Here is a 12,219-nt window from a genome sequence, read left to right on the forward strand (position 1 = left end):
GCAGAGTTCACTGCCTAGCTGGCAAGCAGCCCCAGATTCACACTGAATTCCACACAGGAGAAAATGCCAACTTTTCATCATCAGCAGGAAAGCTGCAGAGTATGAGCTTTCCACTTAAATTACCATCCTCTCCTAAATGCCATCTCAACAGATTGCAAGAAAGAAGCACATACTTCACACTCTGCAAGAAAATTGTCCAGTATAAGTTTTCAAGCATGCTTGGGAGCCAACCAATCACAATGTTTTGTCAAATTCTGCTTCAGACTGAAATTCAAGCCAGAAGAATATTTACTAGAAGATGTTAAATTTAGTCACTTAAAAATGTTTTTGCACTTAGGGCCAAATTCAGCCTTGGCCGCCACAGTCAATGAGAGCAGACATGCATCCTCTCTGTGCCTTTGTTGCAGGGTCCCGCTGGGCAGAGCACACTGTGGATTGCACTTCTCTGTTTCCTCTATGCAAAGAAGAGCATGACCCCATCTGCAACTAATTATCACTTGTTATAGACCACGGCAAACTGCTGTACCACGTAGAGCTAAGAGACACTGCCCAAACCTATAGAAAGATCAGAGGGACCATGATGTTAGACTGACTTCTATGCCCCATGGAAATATCCCACCTGGCTGCTTGAAAAGGGATGGGATGAAGGAAGAACTAAATCCTCAGTTTTTGACTCAAAGAGTTTTGTGCTTGAAGGAATCCTTCCTTACTCTCTCTGGCTGCAGAAGAACTCCCAACTGAGAGCAGTTATGTTGGAAATCATCTGCAGGATTTAGGATACTGAACTCAAGAAAAGCTTATCCCTGAGGGCTCTTTAAATCCAAGTAGTGCCTCTTCAAAAGTAATGTGGAGGAAAGAAACTAGAACATATCCTTGCATGTGTAGAGCAGTCTTACTCACCACCACCTAGCACTGAAAGGCATAACAGAGGTCTTTATAGCACCGAAGCTAGGATGGACAAAATAGTGTGGAATTTCCGTTCTCCATGACAAAGATTTTGGGGAAAAATCTCAATATTCAACCCAATTTTCACACACTTCTTGGAATAACATACCAATCTTAACATTTAATGGTTTTCTTAATTGAAGTAATATGTATATCTACATATGCTTTACAAATAAGTATTTGAAACTATACGACCAATCTGTGAAAAATTGTAGAATCATTTAAAGAGTATCACAATAAATGAAAGAATTGAATTTTAAGCACAAGAGTATATCATCATCTCAGAAATGCTTAGGTTTAAAAGCAATGTCTCTTTTCTAATTAACTGAATCCATCATTTCCTTTGTTTTGACAGATGCTCTTTTAATGGACAAGTTCTCAAATCATGTTCAGAAAATTCAGGGATATTTTAAAGCAACTGATGCTCATCCTGCCTTTTTATCTTCCAGAAGGATTTCCATGTTTTCATTTTGGATTTCAAGGGAATCCAGCTGCTTAATCTCTTCTCACCTCTTAGGAAGATTTCCTTCCAAGGAGATAACCTACAGTACTCCTAATTAGCTCTGCAAATGGTCAAATGGATTTTTCTCAAAGTGACATGGAAATTTTCTGCTTGTACATAAAAACATGGATAAGAAAACCTAAGATCGTGAAATCTGTTCTTTTTAAGTAGTTTTATATGTAAAATTTCTAATTAATAATTTTATCTCTATAAAATTTATCCTTACCTTTACTTCTGTAATTTCCTTTTTAGTTTTTTCATCATTTAAGGAGGGATTCACACAAACAAACCAAATAGAGCCTTTTCAGATACTATAGGGTGTCTTGCCTGATTTCCACTTGCCACTCAGAAAGGGTGTGGATCTCCTCTAAGTTCTGTGTTAGATCTACCAGTCCTGTGCTGATGTCCTGGATACCCTAAGGTATCTAAAAAGGCACTAGGCACCTCTGTTTAGGGAACTGGGTCTTAGAAAGAAATAATTCACAATATAAGTACTTCCAATCAGAGAAAACCAACAATTATAATCCCATTTGTGTTTCTGTCAAAATTTGAAATTACTGTGCAAAAGTACTTCTGCAGAGAAGTTCAGAAGTATTGACCACACATAGATGGGGCTGATAGCTCATTTAAATTCTGATCTCTTCCAAGAAAAAGAGACCTTTTTAAATAGTTTTTTTGGTCAACCTTCAAAATCAACAACTGTATGCAGGAATTTCCTGTGCCATGCTTAAATTATTTAAAGAAGATTAACTTGATAGTGTATTCTGTTCCTAGTGGCTCCACTTGCATTTTTTAAGAGAAGAGTAAGTAGTTATCTTGCTAAACAGATGACTGTGCTACAGGCCATGTATAAGTAAGAGCAAAATATATCTATTTTGGATGTCAACTTCTTTTTCTTCTTGGTGTTCAGAGACAAATTAAGAAAAGAAAGCATTTTGCACTTGTAAGTTTGATTTTACCTCTACATATCAGACCAGCTTTCCATGAAAATTGGAAGTTGTGGCTAGTTTTACAATTACTCTTTTTTAAAAATGTTATTCTGCTGGTAATAGAACATATGAAGCAGTGAATTTCTGTATTGACAAGTCCTGGCCAAAAACAACAAAAGAAAAGAAAAAGTTTTCAAAAAACCCTGTAAAATGTTTATGAATTCTAATCCTCAGCACATGAATAAATACATCTGACAAACTGCAGAGTACCTTACAAAGGCCTTTCCCAACCTTTCTAATTTGAGTTCAATTACATGTGTAGTGTTTAGAAACTGAAGTTCATCTTGCCAATGTTTTTAAACTAGGGTTGCACTATATACCATTATTTGTAAAAGTGAAGGGCAGATAATAAGTTATAATTATCCTATTAATCACCTGTAAAGAATTGCATTCAAGGAAGAATGCATCCTCAAATTACAATAATTGGTTGTTTGAAGAAAAACATTTTTTTCTGTCCTTGGCAAGAACATGCTTGGAGTTTGCTGTGCAAGTTCATGAATATTATGCTGAAATCAAGCAATGTATATGCTATGGGCCATGTGGTGTAGATTGCCATAAATCTATAGATGTCAACAGATGTGCTGATTTCTAACTGCTAACTAGGTATCAGACTTCCTCATTAGTGTCTGCTCCTCGGCAACACCTTTACTTATTCTTTTAAGAAAACATCAGTTTCTTCTGGTAGTGTTGGTAACAACATCCTCTCTGGAGTATTTTTTTCTTCTTAGCAGCCACAGCATATTTTCCCTTTGAAATTCTGCTGCACCAGACCATTTAATGCATGTCCCTGAAGACAATGCTGTGAGTAAGAGCACATGAGAATAATGCTTATTGCATGAGTTGTTTCAAGTTATTAATGATCATGTTCTTTTACAAGTGAATTAAAAATGGCTGCATGCTTATGTTTGTCTTCATTCTCAGTTATTGAATTTTTGTCTCTCCTGAAATTTGCTTTGCTATATTTTGCAAACAGGTAGACTCACAATTTATCTAATTTCCTGGTCTCTGACTACTCTAAAATAAAACGGAAGAAAGTCTCTGTTCGAGTACACTTATCCCGTTCCTTTTTCTCACAATCAGTATTTTTTCTCAGATAATGTCTAGTCAGTGACAGCAGAAATAGTAGTCGAGAGTGATACAGTGTTAAAACAAAACAAGGCAGTTTTCATAAATGGGTAGTACCACCAAATGGTCATAGCTGGATAGAGGGACCCAGGCACCTACACAGAGGAAGACACATCACACCATCAGTGTTGTGCCATTTGCAGTAGTCCCACAAGGGTGCAAATTTCAGAGAATGGGTTTAGAAGGGCTATGAAAAGCCATTGATGCCATAAGATACTACCACAGGGAAGATGATGGCAGAGAATATCAATGAGAGTGCCCTGGAATGGCAGCTGATCAGGACGGCAACACTGCGCTCACTAAGATTGTCAAATGCCTCAAGCTAGATCTTGTAATCCATATTTCAGCACCTAAATATAAGGACCAACATTGAGCTGAGCACTTTTTCCAATAGTGCGTGTTACCACACTGGAAAACTCTCCTTATGGGACTTGTCAAAGGTGATAGTAGATAAAACCCAATATTCTCCATTTCTGAGAATATTTTTGAAAAAGCTATCACTTTATTCATTGCATGTATAATGTAAAAAATAATAAGCATAAAAATATTTTTCTCGATGGGTCATAAAGATGAAAAGCAAAGGTTTAAAAGAACATTTAGAAAATCCTTCTATCCAATATCCATCAGAAGACACATTACTTCACATTGTTCATATAGGTATGAAGTCTTGAAGTGGAAGGGAACTGGCAGACTAGCTTGCAATTTGGCACTAATACATTTGGTTGGAGAAATTATATAGCTATTACCACTTCCCCTGGGGAAAAAAAAGTAACATACTGCACTTTATAACAAGATCTTGCAAAGTTCACAATTTATGGTGAAGGCTTTTGTTCTTTCTTAAATCATTTTGGCCGCACCTTCAGCAAGCTTATTTTCCTTCTCACCATATTTAAAGGAGAAAAGATATTTTCTAGTGGAAAACAGAACAATTTTCACTAATATGAATGCCTATCTTGTGTTTATGTACATAAATAGCACGTACTCATATTCACTTAGTCTGATAGTCCACTCTCGAAAGTTTTTAAATAATATATACAGTGTTTGATAAATCTTGGACACTCCATTTAAATTACATACAGATCAACCTGAATCTTCATTTATAACTTAAAAAAAATTTTTTTCTGAAGTCTTGAACACATTTTTATTAATGTTGTTCAATTTCAAAAAACTCTGAAATATGTTCTTTCACATGCCATTTGAAATGTCAAAATACTGCAGAAAGCGTGCCTTTGCAATATCCAGTTCCTAAGATTACCAGATACCTTGCAAAAGCCATTTTTTTTCCATGATAGTTGGCTAGAAGGTCTGATCCTGATAGATGATACGCACACCAATGACTACCAATGATGTCAAGTCTGGTATTCAGCACATCACCAAAAGCAATTTTGAGGTATTAAATCTTACTCAGAACTGGGAATAATTTAGGTGAACACTAAAGGATTTATATAATCATCTAATTCAGAGCTATTTATCCAAACCAGCTCATCTGAGGTCTGCTCATTTCTAAGACATGTTCAAATAGCATGGGTTTTATAACAAATGAAAAAAGGACTGATGCCATTGTTACTAAAAGAAAATCAAAGATAGGGGTTTCAGCAAGCTTGGATCATTCTCTCCACCTACTATGATTTATGTTTTACCTCATTTCCTAAAAGGGCGTTTATACAGGCTTCAGATGCATCACAGATGGCAGTAAGGTCATGTCCTCCCTCCAGTGCCAGCACAACACGGCCATCCGCTAGCTTCAGCAATTGCTTGGTTAGGTGACCAAAACCTAGTATTCAAATACAGTAGTGCAAATAATTAAAGCAGAACAGATATTACTGGCATATTTCACATCTGCTGCATGAGAATGTAGAAAGCTCACGGATATTGCACAGGGAGCATGGGATATATTTAGTCCAGTATCCTGTTTCTGACTATGGCCCACACCAGATGCTTTGGAGTTAGGTATATGGAATTTTGTACGAGGCAGATGTGAGATAATGTCCCTCATGCTGATCCCTAATAGCTGGAGATCAGTTGAAACATGAGGTTGTCTCTCTCCTTACCGTCGTTAACCATCATCACCCTGGATTCTCTTCTTATTTGCACATCAGTGTAACATATATCCATGTTATTTAGAGAGATCTGACATAACCCTGGTCACTTATGGCATCGATATGACAAATAATATTGGTAGTTAAATTATAATACTATAATTAAAAATAATTGTATTTTTCAAATGAGATGATGAAATTTTTATTTACAAATTGCTTCTTCCTTTGTATTTGGGGTTTGAGTATAATATACAACCATGGACTGAAAAATAGTGGAAATATATGTTACCTCTTGGCTCCATTTTGAAGTGTTTTTGGAAGCAGCACTAACAACTAGATCACTTATTTTGATTCAAGGTTTTGGTATAAGTTGAAACTGTCCAGAACTTCGTAGATATCTCTACCAGTATCGCTCACTCCTGACAAACAATGTTCTAAGCAACTCTGCACCACAGCCAAAAATTGTGGTACTTCATTTTATGTGGTGATCTATAACTACATAAACACTACCACAAAGTTTTCATCTGTGATTCAAGTAAAACTAATTTATTTCATTTTTAACGACAAGAAAAATTGCATGAAAAAATGTTAATTTGGAGAAAAGGTTTTGGAGAGAAGTTTTGTGGTAGTTTCTTAGGACAGCTATTGTTTTTGATTAATCTCCTTTAAGTGAGTAATGATAAGTAAAGCTTTGAAACTATTGAAGTTAAATACCCATGACATCTTGTTCTTAACTTTTCCACTTGGTCTGTTCTAGTTGCTCTACTGGTGGTCATCACTACTCATTCCAGTGCATTTCATAGCCTTAAATAAAGCATTTAGAAGGTACCTGCTAAAGCCTGGGGCTCTTTAAAGACAGGAAAATCAACATCTTTTTATTATGGTCCAGTGAAGAAGGTCATCAAAAATTAATAACTACAAAAATTACAGGCATATTTTCTAGAGAAATTTTCCAAGACACAGACTTAAAGCTTGATCTGGCAAACAAGCAATCTCACAATTAGTTCAGTTTACCTCTTAGGACTTTGTTAAGCACATGCCCAACGGTTTTTAGAATAGCGACTTTAATGATACCGGATATGGTTTAGCTGTGCAGACAAAAAAACCCAAATAAACAAAAAACCTGCTACTTGCCACTTAATCTATAGATGATCACAGACCACTTGACTTGAAATATTGTTTCCTTAAGCCATTCCACAATCTTCTGCACCCTCTAAGAACTGCAGTTTTGATTCTAGCAAAGTAACTACACTGTGGTTCAAATTACATACAGGGCTGAAAAACAAATAAAACTTAAACTCTCATTTAAGCTCAGCCTTTCCTCATGAAAAAAAACACCCACCCAATCCTCTCTACAAAAGACCAAATTTAGACAGGATAATAAAAGTGAAGGAAGGAGTGGAATGAGGATAACCTTTGATCTTTAGCCAATTTCTACTTTCTTTTACCTACAGGATTTATTTCTGTCTGCATGTTACACATGCGATCTTTGGATTCATAAGAAGAGACTGCCAACAGTGTAAAGTGAGTCGTACATACAGCATTTAAAGGAAATGAAGAAGAATGAAGAGGCACAGACTCCCCACATCTACAACTCACCCTTTGGGTCTGTGAGAAATCCAACAGCACTTTTAAGACAACATTATCCTTCATGTTATACAGCTTCTGTGAAGAAGGGAAAGCTCTACCATGTTTCCCCTGCACATTTTGAAAATTTTGTATGACCGCAAATATTGCTACTGCCACATCGTAATTTTCTGAGGTATGTGTGGCAATAAATGTAAAGACTCTCGCAATGCCTTTTTCTTCTTTTAGGTAACCATACATAACATAACTCGTAGACATTGTTACAATGTTAGTTTGTCTGCTTGGTTTCCTAATGATTGTCCTAGTATCAATGTTATAATAATCATCCCTGGCTGAGTCAGGATGCAATGAGCCATACAGAAAGCATCTTTCCCAACAGAGATCACGGTAACAAGATAAAGTGTTGCCAAACCAAATCAACATGATGGGGGCTGTTCTTCAGTGTAATTACTCCAAGAAAGTAAAGGTGACTTGCGAGAAAGGGAGGAAATAACTTTAGCCAACAGTACCAAAATTGCCAGTGACCGAATGAGTTATGGAAATTCTTAACAAAGAAACTTGGATCCTGTGTCACTGCAGCAACCTAGGAAAGATATTAGCTTCCTCAAGGAAATCCCCTGGAGTGCAGAAGTAACAAAATGGAAAGAAAGGAATCCCAGTCAAGTAATGGTTTTAAGATGGGCTGTAGTTCATGCCAAATAATTAAGAAAAACAAGAAGAAAATAGTAACAAGCACCATGAAAAGAATCAGTCATCTCCCCTGATATAAGGAGATCAAGCACATATTCAACGCCCCACTGACCAACTCTAAGGTGAGAAAGGAGTCAGACAAGCATTTTGAATCCTGGATCTTCCAACTCACATGAATTTCTAGAAATCAGCAGCAGTTCTTGGCCCTTCTACTGTGCCTGCTGAAAAAGATGCCAGCTGTGATGCTGGCTTTAAAAAATGTTTTCAGTTTGGATTTGCCATATTCTAAAATTGTATGCTTTCGCAGTGGTGCATAAGAGTTATAGATTAGTGGCATTTTATAGAAACAGAAAAAGTTCAGTTACAAAATGGAAAGTCATGTTAAAACATCAGTGCTTGATTTTCAGTCCAGCCTTAAATGGGCATTGCTTCTTTGAGGCTGCAGGTGCCTTCAGACCATTTAAAGTCTGAGTGCCTGACTCCGTGACAGGCATCTATTAATCAGGGCTTGAAATGGCCCTGGCAGTATCCACAATTATTTGTGTCCATAAACATGAGTAAAAATGTCACATATTAATAATAATAAAAAAGAAATAAAATTTAAAAATCCAAGCATTTCAGTCAATAAGTGAGAAAAGTTTATACATACAGGGGTATTTCTCAAATCTTCTTGTAAATGTGCTCAGTGAATTTGTACTTCAGAGAAGCAGCAGCATTTTTTAAAACTAGGCTCATGCCGTGTGCCAGGAAATTGTGAGCATGGTTTTGTGCCAACTATTATTTTCATAATTTCTGCAATTTAAATGTTAAAAGTACCTGTTTCCTTCACAGATCCAATATTTAGACATCCAGGGTAGAATTTGCAAAAGCACTTAATATTCTTTTGCTATGATCCTATTAAAGACAATGATAAACCTTCAATCTACACAAGAAACAACATTAAAACACTACTAAGTAGTTCTGAAAATCCTACTCACTAACTGGTTTATATTTTCCTGACAAAAAACCTGTGGGTACACAATTGTACATCTAAGCAAAAAAGACTAGATTAAAACTGAAACCATTATGAACCATGTTATATATTGGAGAAATATGCAGCATATGAGCTGTTATTTGCTGACCTTTGAAGTAAAAATATAAACTTTTAAAACAAAAATATAACATGTACTTTTTAATTATACTCTTTCCCCTCCGCCAGTGCTATTAGTGGAGGAGATACAATATTCAGCCTTACGTAAGAAAATATTCTGTTGTGGGAAGGCAGAAAGAGAGAAGATTAATACTGTATTATACTAACGAGCAAGCTGCCAGGCTGTTATTGAAGGACACAGTGTGCTGATCACTTGAATTACCATCTAAGCAAGTAATTCAGCTTTTAGTGGACTGATGTCCCAGTAAGGGCCCTGGTTTTTTTTCTTTTGTAACAGACAAGCTCCCCATGTACTCCTTCCAGTTCTGTCAAACAGCAATGAATGACATAGGTGAGGCTTCTGCCTCATTTGACCAAAGTCGCTGGAGCAACTATACTCTACCTGGACTTACTGAAAACCAAGAAAAAATGTTAAACCCTATAAAAAGAGAATCCAGAGTCATTTCAGTTTTCTATTTTTGTTTTTGAGGTATCCTTGCTCTGACAACCTAAAATAGAAAGTGGCAAACAGAGAGCAGGTAAAACACCTCTTAACCAGGCCAGTTCCCCTTCAATGGGCTCATCACACAACTGTGTATTACGGCTAGACAAAGTAAAACTAACAAGTCAGAGTTTGTATGTACAGCCTCCCATTTTGAGAAAGAAACGTTTGAGAATGAAGACAACTTGTGAATGTTATTCTTTTCACATCCTTTCCTCAGCAGACAGGGAAAGGAACCATATGGACAGGGTACACTCCCAGCCAGCACCGCAGCACTCCTTGTTTGCATAAACAGCCATATATGCAACTCAATTTGCTTGCCAGCAAATGTGCAAACACCCAGTTAGTGGGAACTAAACCTGCCTTAGCAGAAGACAGACTCCCTCCCTCTCCCCCACTGTGCATGAGGAGAGCAGATGTCTCCTGCACAGTCATTTTTTGGGTGACAGCAGGCTGAGCAGAGCTGTGGTGCTGGCCATTGCTCAGGGGAGGTGGCTGGTGGAGGAACAAGGACATATCAACAACTGAAAGGCTGGCGAAGCTTTGGAGTTACGGAGAAAGCCTCAGCTTTCTCAGCCTCAGCAGCAGGGCCCCAACAGCTCTTTCAGCTTCAGCATCTTAAAAGCTACAATCCAACCCTAAATTACAGGCAGAGTTCTGGTGAGCTCCTCTGGCTACTCGGAGCAGCCTGGAGAGGAATACATGCAAAACACAAAAACTCCACAGTCTCTGTCCTGGACCTCCAAGCATGTATTTAACTATTATTTACCATTTAATCATGTCATTACTCTCTAATTTACTTGAGAATGTGTTTTCCTCTCATTAAAACTGTTGCGATGATCACTGCCAAAAGTCTACCCACCAGTGTTCTGCACTCCTTCCCTGTGGTTCCTTCGTGACTATTTGATTAATTTTCATTGATATTCTTCCAACAATAGCATCTAAAATTAACTGGGTCAGTTTTTACATAACTTCCTGAGTCACCGGCTACGTGTCCTAAATAAATATGTCCATACAGGAGTCAAATGATAATTTACCCTTCCAGCACTGGCAGGAGCTAGAACATTTTGCAAAGCTTGTGTTCTATGATAAGAGAACACATTTTCTTCTCAGGTCTTAATTCAGGACCTTTTATTCAATCAAAACTTCATTTGGATTAAGTCAGAGGTTTGACTCAGTTGGCAGGATGTGGCCCTGAGTGAGGGGGAAATGGAGATTTTAATGCCAAATACATTCTTATGAAAAACATTTTCCAAATGGCTGAAATTACGAATGTTAGTGTTGAGGTACCTGAATTTAAATGGTAGAGGTCTGGCCTCCAGGCATTAGCTGCTGATTTCTTGCTTTTAATACTGGAGAAGGAAGCTCAGTAACACTTCAAATTACATTTCTCAAGCAGGCATTTAATTTAGATTAAATTAGACAGTAATTGTACGTTAAATAAATACCAATGGTCACAAGAACACATTTTTTATGGATTAACAGTTTATGTAATAGATGTTTTTATTGCATGCCTGTTAGTTCTACAGTAATATGTTTTTCATAATTAGCTGGTCTTTAGCTGCTACACTGAACATAACTTATTAAATCTCTATTAAGTACATATTCAAGGATGCATAGGATACCTCTTCGAAAGCCAAATAATGCAAACCTATCTCACTACAGGAAAAGGCCACCTTGACAATGCTCAGTAGGATGGTCTGGGCATCTTCAACTCTCTTGAGATACGTATGTATCCAAGCGGGTCATATAGTCCATTGCATTTGCTCTAGTCCTCCAGGAAGGAGGAACTTGTACACCTCTGCCACGCAATGGCAGCACTGACTGCCTGACAAAATGTTCCACCTCAGAGAAAACACATGGAGGAAGAGAACTTCCCCAACCTCTTCTCCAAACTAATTCATACTGAAAAAAAAAGGAAGAGATTTCTTTTTTACCCTGTATTATCAAGCAGTAGGCATTCTGCATCCTCCAGGAAAGGTCATAGCGATGTACAAAATAATGATGATGGTTTTAGAGCTGTAATAGTGCTGTCATGAGGATTCAGAGGGAAAATATTCAACCACAGATTTCAGCTGCCAGAGTCAAAGCAGGAACCTTTGGATATTCCCAAAACTGGCTGGATTTTTTAGCCCTGTCCTTACTAAGTATGTGCTCCATGCCTTCCTTTCTTCTTGGTTTCCTCACATTCTCTTCATCTCTTCCCGATCTCACACCTGGCCCAAGTAATAATTTCTCCACTGTCCTGCCATCCTCCCCCTCTTTTTTATTTTGCTTCCTATTTAGTGAATCTTCTACTAAGTAAAGCTGGTCAGGAAGCAAGATTATCCATCCCACAGAGTTCTTAAATGTTTTTTTTTCAAGAACATGTAGCTGTTCTGCATCAGAAAGCAGAAGCCAAGAGAGGAAATGTAGAACTGCAAACAACAAGGTGGCATTTCAGAATCTCAGATTCAGGTCCCTCTGAAAAAGGCTGTTGCTTCATCTGGGTGGGGAGGGGATTCTCCATGGGGTTTGGGAGGGCTTTCTTTTTTTTTCTTTTTCTTTCTTTCTTCCCCTCCCCCCCGCCCCGGAGATTAAAAATCCCTCTAAAGAGATTCTACGGGGATAGTCTAATCAAACTGATAATTATCTACCAAAACCCTGTCCCTCATATTGTGAAATCTGCCAAGTGGTAGTACTGTTATCATGCTAACTTCTTCCAAACCTGA

At 37.5% G+C, this 12,219-nt stretch overlaps 1 protein-coding gene across 1 annotated transcript in view; it reads right to left on the bottom strand.

Annotated features, from left to right (window-relative positions):
• The window catches only part of HDAC9 (histone deacetylase 9), a 488,764-nt gene that overhangs the window by 19,031 nt on the left and 457,514 nt on the right, over positions 1-12,219 (bottom strand). Inside the window, exon 24 of the mRNA XM_050892726.1 lies at positions 5,202-5,335. Within this exon, the coding sequence (XP_050748683.1) occupies positions 5,202-5,335 (134 nt within the window). The remainder of the gene's footprint in view (positions 1-5,201; positions 5,336-12,219) is intronic.

This window comes from Gymnogyps californianus, chromosome 2, assembly GCF_018139145.2.
Source record: "Gymnogyps californianus isolate 813 chromosome 2, ASM1813914v2, whole genome shotgun sequence".
NCBI classification, from domain to species: domain Eukaryota; kingdom Metazoa; phylum Chordata; class Aves; order Accipitriformes; family Cathartidae; genus Gymnogyps; species Gymnogyps californianus.